The 19,279-nt window shown below is 49.9% G+C and overlaps 2 protein-coding genes across 2 annotated transcripts in view; both read left to right on the top strand.

Annotated features, from left to right (window-relative positions):
* Window positions 1-8,917, top strand: part of LOC112924940 (multidrug and toxin extrusion protein 1-like) — a 36,988-nt gene extending 28,071 nt beyond the window's left edge. Inside the window, exons 15-17 of the mRNA XM_072730483.1 lie at window positions 4,756-4,850; window positions 5,749-5,818; window positions 8,303-8,917. Of these exons, the coding sequence (XP_072586584.1) occupies window positions 4,756-4,850; window positions 5,749-5,818; window positions 8,303-8,547 (410 nt within the window). The 3' untranslated portion in view covers window positions 8,548-8,917. The remainder of the gene's footprint in view (window positions 1-4,755; window positions 4,851-5,748; window positions 5,819-8,302) is intronic.
* Window positions 8,918-10,852: 1,935 nt separating this feature from the next.
* LOC112924939 (multidrug and toxin extrusion protein 2) overlaps window positions 10,853-19,279 on the top strand; it is a 64,862-nt gene continuing 56,435 nt past the window's right edge. Inside the window, exons 1-2 of the mRNA XM_072731955.1 lie at window positions 10,853-11,005; window positions 11,815-11,916. Of these exons, the coding sequence (XP_072588056.1) occupies window positions 10,853-11,005; window positions 11,815-11,916 (255 nt within the window). The remainder of the gene's footprint in view (window positions 11,006-11,814; window positions 11,917-19,279) is intronic.

Here is a 19,279-nt window from a genome sequence, read left to right as displayed (position 1 = left end):
TGGGAAGGCAGCCTTAAGCTACTAGTGGTCGGACCCTGGTGACCTTTTGCACACTGGTCAGTCCAGTAATGGGGGTGAAATCCCTAGACACAGCCTTTCAAGTTCCTAGCTCATAGGGTGTAACCAATGTATCCCCAAGGGAGCCAACCGTATGTTGTATCCAGTGTGCACAAAGACTGTAGGGAGTACCTTTGGCCAAGGGAGCACCTTTCTACTTTTCCAGAAGATTGTGGGTGATGAGGACAGTATAGTATAGTTTTTGAGTAAGCAGTAGTATTCTACAGGGTTCTTTTATATGGTTCCCATAAAGCGTGGGTCTCAGTCACTTGATGTAAAATTTAGGATGTCTCAGGTTGGAAATGTAAAATCAAGCAGCTTTTTAGGGATGGTAAGGGCTGTAGTTTTTCAGCAAGGAAATGCTTCAGTCTATCTGGAAACTAGGTATAGTATTCTGAAACGTATTTAAATCTCATGAAAGATGCCAGTGGCAGAACATCTGAAGGTGTTCAAAAGGCCCTTGAGGCCTGACTCCTGGCCATGTCAGCCATCATGGTCTCTCAAGGGTTATTTTGCTGACAGGTGACACATGACCTGAAAACAACCTCAGCTCTCTTTTTAAAAGTTTTCCCACCAAGGGATGCTGGGGTGGTTCAGTGGTTTAGCACCTGCCTTCAGCTCAGGGTGTGATACTGGAGTCCCAGGATCGAGTTCCATATCGGGCTCCCTGCGTGGAGCCTGCTTCTCCCTCTGCCTCTCTGTGTGTCTCTCATTAATAAATAAATAAAATATTTAAAAATAAATAAAGTTTTCCCACCAATGTTGATTTAAGATACTAACCAACCTGTCATGATTAATAGTTTCATGGAGAAACTTAGCTCATATCCATTTGAAATCCTTTCCTGCTACCAAGACATGGCCGTCTTCTTGATGGTGCTACAGGTTACCTGAGTGAAGGGTACAACCAGACATTTTTCCTGTTCATCTTTTTCAAAATCAGAGGCTTAACATTGATGTTTTATAATGGCTTCTTTGAACCCTCCAGAGATGGAACTTTTGAGGCCTAAGATAAGATCAGAATGTGGTTAAAGCAGCTTATCTGACATAATGATATGTGAGCTTCTCCTTTGGCTTCTACATTTTCTTGTTTGATGTGGGCCACAATCTTTAAATTATCCACCTGTCTGGGAAATAGAAGTGCATTTAAAAGTTCCTTGGGAGACACCTGGGTGGCTCATTGGTTGCAGGTCTGCCTTCGGCTCAGGGAGTGATTATGCCCTGAGATTTTAAAGATAAAAGATTTTAAGGATAAAATCTTTAAAAAAATAATAAATAAAATTTCCTTAGGGCACCTGGGTGGCATAGTTGGTTAAGCCTCCCAACTCTTGGTCTCAGTTTGTGGCTTCAGGGTTGAGCTCCATATTGGGCTCTGCACTCTATGGAGTCTGCTTGGGGTTCTCTCACCCCCTCCCCCTGTCCCTCTCTCTCTCTCTCAAATAAATAACATCTTTTTATAAAAAAAAAAAGATGTTATTTATTTATTTATGAGAGACCCAGAGAGGCAGAGACACAGGCAGAGGGAGCAGTAGGCTCTCTGTGGGGAGCCCGATGTAGGACTCAATCCCAGAACCCTGGGATTCCGCCCTGAGCCAAAGGCAGGGAGCAGCAGACTCTCTGTGGGGAGCCTGATGTAGGACTCAATCCCAGAACCCTGGGATTCCGCCCTGAGCCAAAGGCACAACCACTGAGCCATCCAGGTGTCCCTCTGTGAGTAGAATATTATCAGGTACAGTGTCAAGATCCTTGCCTGGGATCCACATCCAGTATAATACAGGAGGGCAAGATACATGCAGAGCAGATCCTCCGTGACTGAATAGAGGAGTCCTCTGGAACCTCAAAAGAGGTGGTAGTCCCTCTGGTGTGCGTTTGGTATCACAATTCCCTCTGCCTGTGACATTTTGCAGGAGTGGTATCACAGAGCAGGAAGGTGTGTTTCTTAGTTAAGGGTTCAAGGGTTATAGGTAAATACTGTGAGACTGGGAAAACCTATGGTTCTTTGAAATACCAACCACCTGTGTGGTGTGTTTAGCCTGAGGCAGAGGCTGGGCACAGGGGGCAGGGGTGCATGTGGAGAGTGGCTCAAGTCCAGCAGGCATTGATGAGGACCATCTCTAAAGTTCATTCACCTAGAGTGTTTGATGGCCTGGCAGGATATTGAGTGCCTTTGCCATCCTTGAGCACTCGGTGATTTCAAATGACTTTTCTTTTTCCTCGTTTTTCTTTCCTAGGTGTCCCTTCTGTGTACAATATGTGCAAGCATGCTTTTGTAGTAGGTGGTTGGCTGGGGGTGGGGGGGTTCCCTCCAGCTGTCTCTCTGCAGAGCCCCACATTTACTTTGGGTCTGGTCTCATTTTTGTCCCAAATTCCTTTCGAACTGTTGCCGGGCACTGCCGTTCAGTGAAAAGGCTATTTTTCATACCAAGTTCTGTTACCATAGGAGGTCTCCAATTTCAAGTTTGTTTGTTTGTTTGTTTGTTTGTTTGTTTTGAATATTTTATTATTTATTTATTTGAGAGAGAAAGAAAGAGAGCACAAGTTGGGGAAGAGGAAGAGGGAGAAGCAAAATCCCTGCTGAGCAGGGAGCCTGATGTGGGGCTTGATCCCAGGACCCTGAGATCAGGACCTGAGCCGAAGGCAGACGTTTAACCAACTGAGCCACCCAGGCTCCAATATCAGCTTTATTTTTGTTTTTATTTTTTTTTATTTTTAATTTTTATTTATTTATGAGAGTCACACACAGAGAGAGAGAGGCAGAGACATAGGCAGAGGGAGAAGCAGGCTCCATGCACCGGGAGCCCGACGTGGGATTCGATCCCAGGTCTCCAGGATCGTGCCCTGGGCCAAAGGCAGGCGCCAAACCGCTGCGCCACCCAGGGATCCCTCCAATATCAGCTTTAATTTTCTCACTGACATAAGGAGACAAAAGGGCGGCTGTGATATCAGCACCTTCTCTGACTCCTGAATGGCAGTTAGGATGGGGGAAAAAGGGGAATGCTGTCTGGATCAAAGCCGGTCTTCAGGACATGAACCTGTAACAGGAGAACCTCATCTGGTTTTAGTGGTAACCTGCTGCGAAGTTGGTCCATGTGGATGCCAGTTGGGGGAGAACCACAAACTCATGGGTCTGTGAGATTGGTGGACACAACAGGTTTCTAGGGCCCGTGCCTGTGTCCTGGTCTCTGATTTCTTCCTCTGTGACATACAACACTTTATAGAGCACAAAAAAACACCACCACCACCACCACCCCCGCCAAAAAAAAAAAAAAAAAAAAAAAAAAAACCAGCACAAAACACAGCAAAAAGGATGAAAAGGAATGGCCTGATTCCACCAAGGATGCCAAACAAATGGAAATCAATGACAAGACTTTGCTAGCTACCAAACCAAAGAAGAAATAGCCAAGGAGGAGCTCATTATAAAGAGATGGAGATCTGGCCCCCACTTAATCGTGTCCTCTTGGACTGCACACACCATGCCATGAGCAGAAAGGCACAGGAGCCCTCTGTGGGTACCACATCTGGTTGGAGGTGGGGGTCCATGGTGTGAGGTTGTGTAGGCCAGGTCTTGTGAGGCCTCCATGATGAGCTGTGGAAATAAAGACCAACCAAATTTGAAAAGGCAAAGGCCATTTGTTTTGAGCTTGGTTTAGCAAGGAGTCTGCCACCATCACTTGAATTTTGGCAGAGATTCAGAGGCTGGCAGAGGGGTGGGAAAGCTTTGCAGTGGAATAAAGGGAGGGCTGAGGTGTGCCCCATGTCCTAGGGAAGCTGGAATAGAGCTAAGTAGAACTGGGGCACCCTGTGTGATTGGCCAGGGGTGCTCTGTTTGCTTCTCTCTGGTTGGGTCCTAAGTTGCAAGCAGGGACAAAAATTAGGGAAGGTGTCAATTGTTGATCAGTTGTGGCCATTTTGGGTCAATTGTTGCAGAAATTACTATTTAGCTTCCTGATGTCCCAGGCTGGCTGCTTAGGTTGTTTATTGTAGATAAGGGGTTGGTTTTCAGGACGGGTTGTCGGAGGCTGTGGATTAGAATTCTGTTTTATATAAGATCTGACCATTGCCCATTTATATATTCAGTTCTTCTGAATTGACCAAAGAAATCTTCCTCTCTTGGGGCCGTCCTCTGTGTCCTGTGTGGGCTTACCAGGTGGAGTGTGATGGTACCTAGAGATCCACAAGGCTCTTCTGGTCCTCCATTCCCACTCAGCCTCTCCATTTGTGTGGTCATCTGTCTGCTGATAACCCTGTCCTGGGAGCTCTGGAAGTCTGTGCCCAAAGCCAGTGAGAGCCTGCAGGAAGCACCAGGGTATAGAACTTAAAAGCCTGCTAACTTTTGCATTTTGAGATGGTCACCCCCCTTTTTTGAGGAAAATAGAACATAGCAGTTTGGAAGTATAGTACTCTTAGAAACAGGAAATAGTCTTGGGAACTTCATTTCCTTAGAACTGGCGCTTCTCTTAATAGTTAGGATCACAACGGCCAAAAATAGCCTCTGAGATCCACAACACTGGGCAGTGACTTGCCCTGGGCCTCCCAGGACCTTTTGGAAACCAAAGGAGAGAGCATGTGAGAGGTCTCTGGCTCACTGTGGGCTCTACCTCAGCCATGAATGCAGATTCTCAGAAGTGAGTTGGGATGAACTTACTTAGGGGCTGCCGGTTTTCCATGGAATTAACCTCTGTTAAATATTTCCATTTCTAGGTCTGTGGTCAGGGATCATCATCTGTGCGATCACACAGTCTCTGTGTTTTCTAGGCTTTATTCTTCGGCTAAATTGGAAAAAAGCCTGCGAAGAGGTAACTATGCTCACTGCTGGGCAGTTAAAAGTTCCTGTCCTAGGGCAACCTGGGTGGCTCAGCAGTTTGAGCGCCTGCCTTCGGCCCAGGGCGTGATCCTAGAGTCCCAGGATCAAGTCCCACGTTGGGCTTCCTGCATGGAGCCTGCTTCTCCCTCTGCCTATGTCTCTGCCTTTCTCTCTCTCTCTGTCATGAATAAATAAATGAAATCTTAAAAAAAAGTTTCTGTCCTAGAAAACAGAATCGGCTCAGGTGCTCTTTCTCTCTCGCTGTCTCCTTTTTGAAGGGTCTTTCTCTTTATATCACCGATGCTACTTTGTTGTTGCTGTTTTAGCTGCATCTAATTCAGATGTGAAGGGCCAGATGACCCTGAATTTATCCATTCCCCTTTATTCATTGAATAGAAAAATAGGGGTTCTTTTCTTCCTTGTATCCCATACTAAGCTATCACCCTTGTGCCTGAAAAGCCAATTTCAGGACAAGGTTTGGAACTGGAGAGAAAGGATGCCAGCAGTTTATCCTGATAACTGTATTTTATGATCCTCAAATATGTTACAAAGATACCTGTGTGCATCTGTGTCTCCAACTTGCTAGGGTCAGTTGTGGGGCCTGAAAATAGATGGCAGATAAAGGAGATGAAGGGGAAAGAAGGGCCTCTATGATCTTGGGATCTGCCTTCCCCCATATCTGTGCTTTTCCATCCATCCTTCCCCTACCCACTGACCCCGTCAATCTTTCGGAAAGACGACTCCATACTGGTAAACTGGAGAAGCTCCAATCACACGTCAGTTAAAGATAATGGCTTGGTTTTTTCCTAAACTGGGTGGTCAAATCAGATATTTTATTAACATTATGGTAAATAAAGCCTTGTGGATTTACTTTGAGTTTCATCTCCTAGGCCCAGGTACATGCCAATCTGAGACTAAATACCACCCAGGATGGGACTTCTGCTGCCTGTCAGGACCCAGGTATGGAATAACTAATGGCCTCAGCTCTGCGAACAGGCCTGTCTCGCTGGTCCTGGAGGGGCCGTCGGTGAGATACAACTAGATTTGCTGCTGTGAGCTCCTGCTGAAGTACTCAGGCAATAAAGTTTCAGAAACAAATGATAAAGTAACACAAATGTGACATAAACAGAATTGCAAGTTTGTTTGCTTGGATTCCAGATATTAGTAGACTACTATCGATGATTATAGACAATTGCAGGTCGCCAGTTCCTTGGCTGATTTATGGTACTTGTGTAAGCATTCCACAGGCTGGGTGATCTTGTGCGGTGACCTTAATCTTGGAAATTGACTTAAGTATTTGTGTGTTAATGGGGTTCCCCTGCTCCCCAGGCAAGCATGCAGGTGGGCTTTACACAGATTATTATTTTTTATTTTTTATTTTTTTTTAAACATTTTTTTAAATCTTTATTTATTTATGATAGTCACAGAGAGAGAGAGAGAGAGAGAGGCAGAGACACAGGCAGAGGGAGAAGCAGGCTCCACGCACCGGGAGCCCGATGTGGGATTCGATCCCGGGTCTCCAGGATCACGCCCTGGGCCAAAGGCAGGCGCCAAACCGCTGCGCCACCCAGGGATCCCCTATTTTTTAGTTTTTAAATTAAAAAAAATTTTATTTATTCGTGAGAGACACAGAGAGAGGCAGAGACATAGGCAGAAGGAGAAATGGGCTCCCTGCAGGGAGCCTAATGTGGGACTCGATCCCAGGACCCCTGGATCATGCCCTGAGCTGAAGGCAGACTCTCAACTGCTGAGCTACCCAGGTGCCCCAGATTGTTTTTAACTGTTGCTTCTGGGAAGCATCATGAGAATGTGTGTATCATTTTCCTTCTGCCCAATTAGCAATCCTGACCCCAGCACCCCACCAAGATTCCCAGTTTCTCAGGCAGTTAGTGACCTACTCGTATTCATTCCTTCTTTATAACCAAAACCCTTTGAGCTCACAGGCTGACTGAATTACAGCTGGCTACCAATTCTTTTGTTCCTCCTGCTAGTTCTCATTTATTTTGTCTGGTCCCTGTGTGTATGCGTGGTTGTCTTTGATTGTTCCAGATCTTGTATTTGAACATCGTTCCAGATCTGAATTTGAGGCTAATGATGTATCTGTTTTCAGAGAGGATTTTCCTTTGCTTCTGTCAACCCCTTAGGGTTACCAGCAATCTAGGGCAATGTCTGCACTTGAGCTTCTTGGATCACCCAGCAGACCTGGAGGCAACCAGGGTGAGGGCTGGTTTACTTTTGGTTCATCCTTAATTCTTGGATGCAGCCCTTGAGTTCCAGCCTGAAGTATACAGAGGAGTTTACATTGGTAGCACTCTGGCACCTTCAAGATGATATTTTTCATTTATGTTACTCGGCTTTCATCATTGTGTTCAGAGGATGGTTGGTCCAAGTTTTCTACCATCTACCACTTGTAAAAGCAGGGGGATAATTCCTTACCTCATGCTACTGTTGTGAGCATCAAGTGAGCTGCTTATGTGTGAAGTGCATGTTCAAAAAAACATGATTTGTTTTTAAAGATTTTATTTATTTATTCATGTGTGAGAGAGGCAGAGGGAGAAGCAGGCTCCCTGCAGGGAGCCCGATGTGGGACTCGATCCTGATCCTGGGACTCTGGGATCATGACCTGAGCCAAAGGCAGATGCTCAACCACTGAGCCACCCCAGTCCCCCAAGATTATTTATTTATTTGAGGGAGAGTGAGTAGGAGCTGGGGAGGGGCCGAAGGGGAGAGCGAAGCAGACTCCCCGCTGAGGAGAAAACATGTTGTAAGAGTGAGCTAATATTAATTACTGTGTGAAATTCTTTCCTCTCACAACTCCAAGGGCATTGTAACATTCCTAATATCCACAATGCTTACTGAGAAGTTGGATGTCCATCTTATTTTTTCTTGTTCCATTAAGCCTTCATTTTCCCTCGGGAACTGTTTAAGACTGGATGTACATCTGAGTCAGTTCACCTTCCAAACTGATTAGATGAGTGATTGGCCCCTTGAAAACTCACCCTATGAACCTTAACTCAGAACCCCTGTATTTCTCTGGTTCTTTTGGTGTCATGGAGCTCTCCAGAAGACCCATGCTGGCAACAGTAGGATCCAGTCAGTTTGTGAATGAGCAAATGGAGAGGCACTCTGAGATAGATTTTTTTTTTTTTTTCAAAATGTTATTCGTGAGAGAGGCAGAGACATGGGCAGAGGGAGAAGCGGGCTCTCTGCAGGGAGCCCGACGTAGGCCTTGATGCCAGGACCCCGGGATCACCACCTGAGCCAAAGGCAGACACTCAACCACTGAACCACCCAGGTGCCCCAGAATTTCTTTTATTGATCCAAGGTAGCAACTGCTTCCTGAACAAACTTTCCCCCTGGCGAGTGACACACATGAATGGGATCATTGATACAAAGGAAAAAATATCCTTTTATACTGCTAACTAAGTTCCTTTTTGCCTTCAGTGGGCCCGGAGAACCATGGAGGTATTTTAATGCAAGATGTTCGAAGAAAAGTCAGGGCTCCGGTGGGCCAGCAGGTGTGCCAGCCAACGCACCAGCCGATGCACGGAGAACATCTTTGCGTCCAGCCCACGGGCACCGCTACCTTGACTGGGAGTCAGTTGATGCTGCGGCGTGGGCTCCTGCTCGTGGGCGTCTTTTCAGTCTTGCTCATGGGGATTTTAGTGAGAGTATATATCAAAATTTAGTGGTAGGCCAGAGAAAGAGAAGTGTGTGTCAGGTCAAGTGATACTTTTGAGCTTACAAATAATTCATAGGCCAAACAATGAGAGTTTTTCAGTTAAGGTAGTTAAATGGCACCTGTGGGTTTCAAGAATTGAATTCAAAGTTATGTTTTCTAATGAAGAAACTTAGGTAGAAACTATGTTCTTGTCCAAGGCAGTGTCTGAAAGATAGAGGGATGATCATTCAGCTCATCCAGCATTGTCTCAACCAAGGACCATTGTGTACTGGTTGCATTCACCTATGGTTTTGCTAGTTGTGTTTACTGTTTAGATAGAAACCCATGTATTCAGTGCTTAAGGATTTTGAGTTATTTAAAATATATTTTGCAATATATCTTTTCCTTGTGCCTTTGATGATTATTCAGTGGGCAAATGGCATTTGTCAACATTCATTTGGGGTCCAAATTGCAGGCACTGTGGGCAGTGGAGGGGCTTGAGAAACCAAAAGGGAGAAGACCTAGGTTAGACAAAAGGAGTCGGATGGCACTGAGGAGCATGCTTCCTGTTAAGGACCTGTCTTAATCTGTTGAGGGTGCCATGGATTGTCAGAGACGAGAGAGGAAGCTGTGCGCCTTGCTGAGAACCAGCACTTCATTTTTCTAGAGTGGTGGGCATCCCACAGAGAGGAGTAAATGGTTTGAAGAGCTAACCCAGGGAAAGGAAGTCAGACCCTTTCCTATACTTTTTTAGAAAAAAAACAAACAAACTATTTATTCATGAGAAAAACCGGGAAAGCAGAGGCAGAGGGAGAAGCAGGCTCCCTGTGGTGAACCTGATGTGAGACTCTATCCCAATACCCTTGGATCATGACCTGAGCCAAAGTCAGACACTCAACCACTGAGCCACCAGGTGTCCTAGCCCTTTTCCTCTGTTGATAGAAGGAGGGCGTTACAAAGTTGGAAGGCAGAGGAATTGACAAGGGGGGGCTAGGAGAGGGAGGCTGGGGTCCTAGCTGGCCCCGTTCATTTTCTGTCCAAACAGAAGGGGTATCGTCTTTGTCTTTAAGAAGGCATCCCAGCTTTAGGTGGCAAACATGGTGTTTCCAGGAGGTTTTGTGTGGTTGTGTCTCAAAAGGATGAGGTTTTGATGAATGCTTCCTTCTCCCCTGGCCTCGAAGAACAGTTAGGGAACTTTCTAGAGCTGTGAAATCCCAAACAGCCATTGTTAATTCATTTTGGGTGGGGGTGGGGGGTCAGAGCACAAGACTGCAGTATAGTGGCCTTGGATTAAGTAGCAACAAAGTAGTATAGTACTTGGACTCAGCCTCCCCCCTCCCCCCACCCCCTCCGCCCACGCCCCAGGGCCACACCGTTAACTCCGCAAGCCTCAGTGTGAAGTACACTGGGTGCTTGGATGGCACAAAGCTACAAAGCTAGGCGTGGCTTTTGCCCTGAAAGAACAGATAATGGACCAGGTCAGAGGAGTTAGCTAACACGTGTGAAAAAACACCCAAGGCCACCTTCAGGCATTTCCACCCTCAGTGCCTGCTTCTTGGAGGGTCATTTTGCAGGGACCGTGGTAAAGGCCTGCCCTGAAGGTTGGGTTGCGCCCCAGCAACATCCCCTCTCCCAGCTGTTAGGAAGTCCACACACACTCTCTTCGTTCTGTCCCGGACAGGTACCCTAGCCTTCTAGAGACTTCTAAGCGTATCTGCCCTTTTTCATCCGGAGGCCCGGGGATCCGGGTGGGGGAGGGGGATGCGGAGGGCTTATCTCTGGGCCCAAACTGCTGGCCGAGGAGCGCACCACCCCACCACCCCCCGCCAGCCCCGGGAATACTTTCTGTGACACACCTGTAACTCGAGGCAGAGGAAGAGGTCACCTGAAAAGCCAGCAAAGTGCTCCGGAGGTGCGGAGGGTGGAATTACGAATTCGCCCTCTCCACTCCCCCCGCCCCCAGCACAGTTCACTCTAACGACTAGTCTCCTTTGTCATCGCAGGGCGACCTCCCACTCCCTCGACCGCGTCCGGTACCCCCCGGTACCCCCCGCCCCCGCCGGACTGCGACCCCTCACCTACCACCTCCTCGGGGGTTCCGCGCCCCGCCCCCAACTCCTCCGGCCGCAGGTGGGGCGGTCCGCGCCCCCACCCCCACCTCCGCCCCCAGGTGGGGCGGTCCGCACCCCCACCCCCACCTCCGCCCCCGCCCCCGCCCCCGGCCGCAGGAGGGGCGGCCGCATCCCCACCCCCGGCCGCGTCCGCGCGGGGCGGGGCGGGCCCGGGCCGCCCCCAGCCCACCGCCGCCTCCCGCGCTCAGAGCCCGCGCAGGCATGGAGGCCCCCGCCGCCGCTCCCGCCGCCCCGGACACCACCCAGCGGCCCGACGCCCCCCGCTGGCGCGGCTGCCTGCGGGGCCTGCGGGGCGCGCTGCCGCCCGACGTGCGACGCGAGGCGGCCGCGCTGGGGGCGCTCGCGGGCCCCGTGGTGAGTGCGCGGCCCCGCGCCCCCCGCCGGCCCCCCGCGGGTCCCCCGCGCCCCCCGCCGGCCCCCTCGCCCCCGCCGGCCCCCGCGCCCCCCCGCCGGCCCCCCGCGGGCCCCCCGCGCCCCCCGAGGGCCCCCGCGCCCCCCGCCGGCCCCCGCGCCCCCCGCCGGCCCCCCGCGCCCCCCGAGGGGCCCCCGCGCCCCCCGCCGGCTCCCCGCGCCCCCCGCCGGCCCCCGCGCCCCCCGAGGGCCCCCGCGCCCCCCGCCGGCCCCCGCGCCCCCCGCCGGCCCCCCGCGCCCCCCGAGGGGCCCCCGCGCCCCCCGCCGGCCCCCGCGCCCCCCGCCGGCCCCCCGCGCCCCCCGAGGGGCCCCCGCGCCCCCCGCCGGCTCCCCGCGCCCCCCGCCGGCCCCCGCGCCCCCCGAGGGCCCCCCGCGCCCCCCCCCGGGCCCCCCGCGCCCCCCACCGGCCCCCGTGCCCCCGCGCCCCCCGCCGGCCCCCCGCGGGTCCCCCGCGCCCCCCGCCGGCCCCCTCGCCCCCGCCGGCCCCCGCGCCCCCCCGCCGGCCCCCCGCCCTCCCGCGCCCCCCGAGGGCCCCCGCGCCCCCCGCCGGCTCCCCGCGCCCCCCGCCGGCCCCCGCGCCCCCCGAGGGCCCCCCGCGCCCCCCCCCGGGCCCCCCGCGCCCCCCACCGGCCCCCGTGCCCCCGCGCCCCCCGCCGGCCCCCGCGCCCCTGCGCTCCCGGAGCCTCCCCGGCGGCGGCTGGGGGTCAGCTCGCGCTCTCCCGCTCTCCCGCTCTCCCGCTCTCCCTCCACAGTTCCTGGCGCAGCTGATGATCTTCCTCATTGGCGTGGTCAGTTCCATCTTCTGCGGGCACCTGGGCAAAGTGGAGCTGGATGCCGTTACGCTCGCCGTGTCGGTAGGTGTCAGGTTTTTCGAATCTTGTCTCTGGGGTCGACGCGGAATTTGCACCGTCTCCTGGGTCGTGTCTCTTCCCTCGAGGAGTCGGACTTTGGCCCAGGGGTACCTTTGCTTTGTCTTTAGATTTGGAGGGAGACTGTGGGGGCCGCCCAGGGAGGAGTGTTTCCGTCTCTGCAACCGTCCCGTGGGGGCCGAGCTTGAATTACCGAGCGGCCCAGGGGCGCAGGGAATGTATAGCAAGGTAGAAACTTGTGCTGGGGAAGCGATCGGAGCTGCGTTTCCCCCTGTTCTAAGATCCCACGAAGAGCTTAACCGTGGGCACGCCTGGGCGGCTCAAGGGCTGAGCGTCTGCCTTTGGCTCAGGGCGTGATCCGCGTCTGCGATCCAGTCCCACACGGGGCTCCCTGCGTGGAGCCTGCTTCTCCCTCTGCCTGTGTCTCTGCCTCTCTCTCTCTGTGTCTCCCATGAATAAATAAATAAAAAATCTTTAAAAAAAACCTTAAAGGTAATGTAGGTTGTCTGCTTTTAGTTGGAATTACATAGTTCATTATGGGTGTAGCGTTTCACACATTAAAAAAAAAAAGATTTTATTTATTAATGAGAGAGGGGCAGAGGCACAGACAGAGAGAGAAGCAGGCTCCCTGCGGGGAGCCCTATGTGGGACTCCATCCCAGGACCCCCGGGATCAGCCCTGGGCGGAAGGCAGACACTCAACAGCTGAGCCACCCCGATGCTCCAGGGTTTCACACTGCGTTTTTTTTTTTTTTTTCTTTTCGGTTTCACACTCTTAATAAAGTATCTCCCTTGGGCCATGGGTTGAAATTACAAGGACTTTGAAGTCTTTTGTTTATGTTTGTGAGGTGGTGGAAAGTTGCCTCGCTCTTGCATTTCACCCAGGCATTCAGAGAAGGTGGAAAACTCTTCCAGTGGTGAGGGCAAGGTGGTGTCTCCCAGTCTTAGAAGATGTCCCCTCCGTCCCCACAGGAGGTGGGAATATGCCCTAAGATCCTGGTGGGACCACAGAAGTTTCTCCTTTCAGCTTTACAGTTGGGATGACCTTGGTGTGGAATCAGACGTTTTATTTACAGGTCTGTTGTTAAGCGAACTGGTTCAGGGATATTTCTGCTTCCTTTGAAAGTTTAGATGGGGCCTCTAGAAAGTCAAAAAAGCAGAGAAGCTTTTTATATTACAGGCTGTTAACTGTGCCCCCTGGAGAGGATGAACTTGACCCCTCCCCCGCAGAGGGCACACCTTATCCTCCTGGTGCTTCTGTTGGCTGGGAACAGATATTAACAGAGGGTTATTATTGGAAACTTGAAGGACACTTTCTCTCTCTTTCTCCACAGGGCCCACAGTTGATGGTCTACTTTTTCCTATCACGGCTTTCTTTCCCAGACCTTTCTTTCCCAGCATCCATTCTTAAAAATTGTTAAAATTAACTTTTTTACTGAGATATAATTGACATACAGGTATATAACGTAACAATGCAATATTTGTGTGTATTGTGGCATAATCACTATAATAAATTTAGTTCTGTCCCTATACAGAAAAGATTTTTTTCCACGTGATGAAATCCAAGAGTTACTCTCTTAGCAACTTTCAAATGTGCAGTGCATTACAGTAATATTAAGTATAGTCACCAGGCTGTCCATTGCATCCCACCCTTTATATATTTTGTAACTGGAACTAGCTTTGTACCTTTTGACTGCCTTATCTAGCTCCTCGGCACCCTCCCAGTCTCGGAATCACCAGTCTGCTCTCTGTACGTATGAGTTCAGTTTTTCTCAGTTTAGATACCACGAGTAAGTGAGATTATAGGGCATTTGTCTGTGATGGACTTATTTCACTTAGGATAATGCTCTCATTGCCCATTCATGTTGTTACAAATTGCGAGATTTCTTTATTTTTTATGGTTGAATAATATTCCACGGTGTATGCATGCACCATGTTTTCTTTATTCTTGCATCCTTAAGTGGACATTAGGTTGTTTCCATATCTTGGCTTATGAATAATGCTGCAGGGATCATGGTGGTACAGGTATCTTTTTGACTTACTGGTTTTGTTTTCTTTGGTTAAGTACCCAGAAGTAAGATTGTGGGATGATATGGTAGTTCTCTTTATAAGTTTTTGAGGATCATCCATACCACTTTCCAGAGTGGCTGTGCCAGTTTGCATCCCCTCCAATGGTGCATGAGGATATCCCATCTTCTCTAACACTTTTTATTTTCTGTCGCATATTCTTCACAGGTGTGCAGTGATAGTTCATTGTGGTTTTAATTTGCATTTCCCAGGGTCCTCAGGGTTGAGCATCTGCCTTTGGCTCAGGGTGTGATCCTGGGGTCCTGGAGTCGAGTTCTGTATCAGGTGCCCCACAGGGAGCCTGCTTCTCCCTCTCCCTGTGTCTCTGCCTCTCTCTTTGTGTGTCATGAATGAATAAATAAAATCGAAAGAAGGGAAGAAAAGAAGAAAGAAAGAGGTCCAGTCCCATTCTTTGACCTGTAGCTGTCCAATTTTCCCAATGCTCTTTTTTTTTTAAGATTTTATTTATGCATTCATGATAGAGAGAGAGAGAGGCAGAGACACCGGCAGAGGGAGAAGCCAGCCCCATGCAGGGAGCCCGATGTGGGACTCAGTCCTGGGACCCCGGGATCGCGCCCTGGGCCAAAGGCAGGCGCCAAACCGCCGAGCCACCCAAGGATCCCCTTCCCAACACTCTTTGTTGAATAGACTGTCTTTTCGCCGTGCCCACTTTGGAGGGATGGACCCTCCATGTATGCCATCCTGTACTTTTTTCCCTGTCAATGATAGCTAGTGGCCAGTACAGCACCTCTCCTGTGCTCATCAACACCCCAGCACCTGAGTGCTCATCTTTTTGGGTGTGTGGGCCCCACTTTCCTCCATCTCACTGGCTTCCAGGACCACCCTCCCCTCCGCCCAATCCATTTCAGGACTCATGCTCTACACATTTTCATCCCTCAGCATGGACTCATTGTAGATGATTTTTTTTTTTTAATTTATTTTATTTTTTTTTTAATTTTTATTTATTATTTATGTATTATAGTCACAGAGAGAGAGAGAGAGAGGCAGAGACACAGGCAGAGGGAGAAGCAGGCTCCATGCACCGGGAGCCTGACGTGGGATTCGATCCCGGGTCTCCAGGATCGCGCCCTGGGCCAAAGGCAGGCGCCAAACCGCTGCGCCACCCAGGGATCCCTCATTGTAGATGTTTTAAACTTTATTTTCCCTGCTGGCAACCTTTTATCTTTGTCCTGTTGAGTTCCCGCACCTCCTACCTGTTGTCTGACCTCATGGGGTCTTCTCATGCTGTGGTTCCTCTGTCTTCTCTCCCTCTGCAGCCCTGTTAGGCCCCACTCTCAGGATTGTGAGCCAGGTGGTCAGTGCCTGACATTCCCTCGTCTGCCCATCAACACCAGACCTCTGTTAACTCCCCCTTCAAGACCAGCCTTCTGCCTATGTTTCAGAACCACTCTTTCCATTATTTCTTCTTCCTCCTCCTCCTCTTCTTCTTCTTCTTTTTAAAAGATTCTTATTTATTCATAAGAGACACAGAGAAAGAGGCAGAGACATTAGACAGAGGGAGAAGCAGGCTCCTTGCAGGGATGCAGTACTCTATTCCAGGACCCTAGGATCATGCCCTGAGCCAAAGGCAGACACTCAATCACTGAGCCACCCAGGCGTCCCCCATTTCTTCTATTTAATTGATCCCTCGGCCACTATGATAAACCTATGCAATGCAAGTCTCTCCTTTTCTGTAACATCTCCCATCTGCCTGTCTCCCTGCCCAGCCCCCTGTCCGGCCGCTTATGCTCTTTGCCAGAAAGTCTATGTCTTCATGTCCTCTTCTCCCCATTGCAAGCTGGCCTTTGTCTCTCCACCTTGCCATCGAACCTGATCTGGCTAATGCTGTCGGTGACATCCCCCTCTGGCCTCTCTGCCACTCCTGGCCTCCCGGGGGACCCGGTGTCCTTGTGCTTCCACTGCTGCTTCTGTTACCTGTAGCTGTTGTACATCTTTCCCTTCCCCTTCTCCTCTTCCTTGGTGCCTCTCAAATTTATGTCTCCATCCTCCACCGAGGTGCCCTCCTGGGTTTGCCCGCCTCAGGACATACCGGCTTGAACCCTCCAGGAACATCTCACACTCAGGATGTGTGAGCATCCTTCCTGGGAGTACCCTTGGCACTCCCTTCTGTCTTTACACCCTACATCTCCATCGGGCTGCAAGCCCTGCTAATAACTTCATTTCCCATCTTTCTTAAAATTACTTCTTTTCTTCTGTTTCCTGCCACCAGTCTCCTGGCCCAGCTTTCACCCTTCCTTCCTGCCAGCCTGGGCCACCTCCTCTAGGCCTGACTCCATCTCACCTTCCTCCAGTCCCAGCCATTAAAAAAAAATAATAATAATAAATAAAAATCAGGACACCTGGGTGGCTCAGCGATTGAGCATCTGCCTTTGGCTCAGGGTGTGATCCCAGTACAGGGATCGAGTCCCACATCAGGCTACTTGCAAGGAGCCTGCTTCCCTGATGGTCTCTGCCTCTTTCTGTGTCTTTCATGAATAAACAAATAAAATCTTTAAAAAAAAAAAAAAATCAAGCCATTCCCTGGGTTAATACCCTTCAGTGCTCCCTTCACCAGACAGTGAAATCCAGGCCTTGGGTGTCCTGCCCGTGGGTGCCCACTGCATTCTGTGGCTTGCACATGAGCCTGGGGCATATCCTTCTAGACATGGCTTAGGGGCATCTGCAAAAAGCCTTCCCAAAAGCCCCAACAGGGCCTATCCATCCCCTGCTGTGCCACATCCTCTGCTCTGTGTGCCCTCCTGCTGATGTTAAATTTTGCTGAGCCTGGCTGCTGGCACAGATCTGGCCCAAGTGAATGTTTCCGAGAAATAAGTAGCTTGGGGGAACCGTGAGCCGGGCCTCACCTGGGCACCTCCCGATGATCTCCCTTCCAGCGCTGCTCCTTTATACTCTTCCATCCCAGATCACCCAATGGTAAGAGCATAAGAACACTTTTTTTTTTTTTTTTTTTTTTAAGATTTTATTGATTCATTCATTAGAGACATAGGTAGAGGGAGAAGCAGGCTCCATGCAGGGAGCCCGATGTGGGACTTGATCCTGGAACTCCAGGATCACACCCTGAGCAGAAGGCAGACACTCAACTATTGACCCATCCATGCATCCCTATTTCCATGCTTTGAAGAAAAAATTAATAGGTACAGAGTAAATAGAATTTTAAAATTCTGTCGTTAGACCTCAAAAGGGAGTGTGGGAAGGCTGGTATATTCCAGAGAGAAGAACTTTTGTAGCTAAAGTCTGAGGTAAGGTCTGTGCCTGTCCTTCCTGGAGCAGTGAGTAGTTGGTTAGACTATGCTTTTAACCAGCTATTAAATTGTAATTAATTGCTGAGAAGACAATAGGCCCAATATCAAAACTATTTATGAAAGCTAGATATAAAAAAAAAAAAAAAAAAAGAAAGCTAGATATATTTAAAAATCTTTTGCCTTAGGAAAAATTCTGTTTGTGGAATGAAAGAATTTACAAAAGTGTTTGTTTCTTCTATTTTTTAAAGATTAAAAAAAAGATTTTTGTAGAAAGAGGAAGAATGAGCAAGAGGGCCTCAAGAGGGGCAAGAGAGAAGCAGGCTCCCCGCTGAGCAGGGAGCCCCGACCTGGACCTGGGGCTGGATCCCAGGACCCCAGGATCATGACCTGAGCTGAAAGCAGGTAGCTGACTGAGCCATCCAGGTGCCCCAAAGTGTTTGTGTTTTAAATAAAAGAGCATTTTTTAAAAAAGATTTAATTTTTTTAAAGTAATCCCTCCTAATTAATAGGACGTGGGCCTCAAACTCACGACCCCGAGACCAAGAGTGATGTGCTCCACTGGCTGAGCCAGCCAGGCACTCCCCAAGAACATTTATTTATATCCCATCTTGTTTCATGAAGAATTTGAGTCAGTTTATAAAAATACTTTCAAGACAGAAAGATAAACACTTAGCTGGTAGAATAGGGTTAGAGAAACATGGATAGAAAAAGATTCAGCTGGGAGTGGTTAGGATTGGAGAAGCTACAAATTGCACTCTGAGCTCCCTGCCCTGGTAGTTTCCAGAAATTCCCAGCACGCCCAAGAGGTTACTGAGCCAGCTATTTGCGGGGAAGGAGGGCCTTTCCTGATAACTAGTCAGAGGAGTGTTTCTTGCAGCCTTTGGTGAAATAGACACTCTGATGTGGAAGATAGTGTTCTGGACAACTTGCCCCAAGAAATACGGTTGTGAGTCTTGGACCCTCTGGGTATCCATGTGGTCATTGTATGGGGAGAGGGTGACATCAGAGCTCAGTGTTAGACACCCTTGACAGGAATCAGCTCTGACAATGGATTTGACCTGGGAATAGGCTTGAAGCCATAGAGGCAGAGTAATAGTTGTGCTTCCCCTGTGCTTTTTCTGGAAGGGTTTAGCCCTAACACTGGGCTGGGCATGCAGAGCACAAGGCCTCTGGCAGGGGTGCCTCCTGCTGCTCGCTAGACTGGCCTGGGGCCTTACTCTGTGTGTGGCCTGTCACTGACTCCCAGAGGCTAGAGTCTATGATGTTGGTCAGCCAAGAAGTTAACTCAACTGGAGTTGACCTCACTGCTAAATGTGATACTGGGGATGAAAATAGGGTCTCCAGTTCTCCCCAACCCTTGCCATCGCAGAACAGCACATTGGGCTCTGACCCTTACTTCCAGGTTACTGTCTGCGCCCTTAATGGTCAGGGGCCCGGGGTGAGGTTAAGGCGAGAGGGTGACATAGAACTAGTCCCTGTTTCTCACGGGAGGGTTAAAGCCTGAGGCTAGACTTGCCAGCTTCAGGCCACCATCCGAATGACCGAAGCTTTCTGTGACTTGCTCAAGTGATCCATAAAATGGGAATAGTGGTCATGACAGCCCTGACAGGGGCTTGGGACAGGACCTGCATGTAGCATTTGCTCAGAATGAGTTTGCTGTCATTATTATTAAATGCACATTGCAGACCAGGCGCATTCATTCATTCATTCATTCACGTATTTAATTAAGTAATTAAGTTTATTTATTGGAAGATTTTATTTATTTTAGAGAGAGAGTAGTATGTGAGCAGGGGAGGGAGGCAGGGGCAGAGGGAGAGAGAGAATCCCAAAGCACACTCCCAGCCGAGCACAGAGCCCAACTCCGTGCTTGATCCCAGGATGCTAAAATCACAACCCAAGCTGAAGTGAGGAGTCAGATGGTTAATGGACTGAGCCACCCAGGTGCCCCCAGGGGCATTGGTTTTAGATATTAATCATAATTCAGCCTTTTAATATAGACATTGTAATGTGCATTGTGTT

The sequence above is a fragment of the Vulpes vulpes genome, chromosome 12, assembly GCF_048418805.1.
Source record: "Vulpes vulpes isolate BD-2025 chromosome 12, VulVul3, whole genome shotgun sequence".
Lineage (NCBI taxonomy): Eukaryota > Metazoa > Chordata > Mammalia > Carnivora > Canidae > Vulpes > Vulpes vulpes.
Note: the sequence above shows the minus strand (reverse complement) of the source record. Positions and strands in the feature narration are given on the sequence as shown.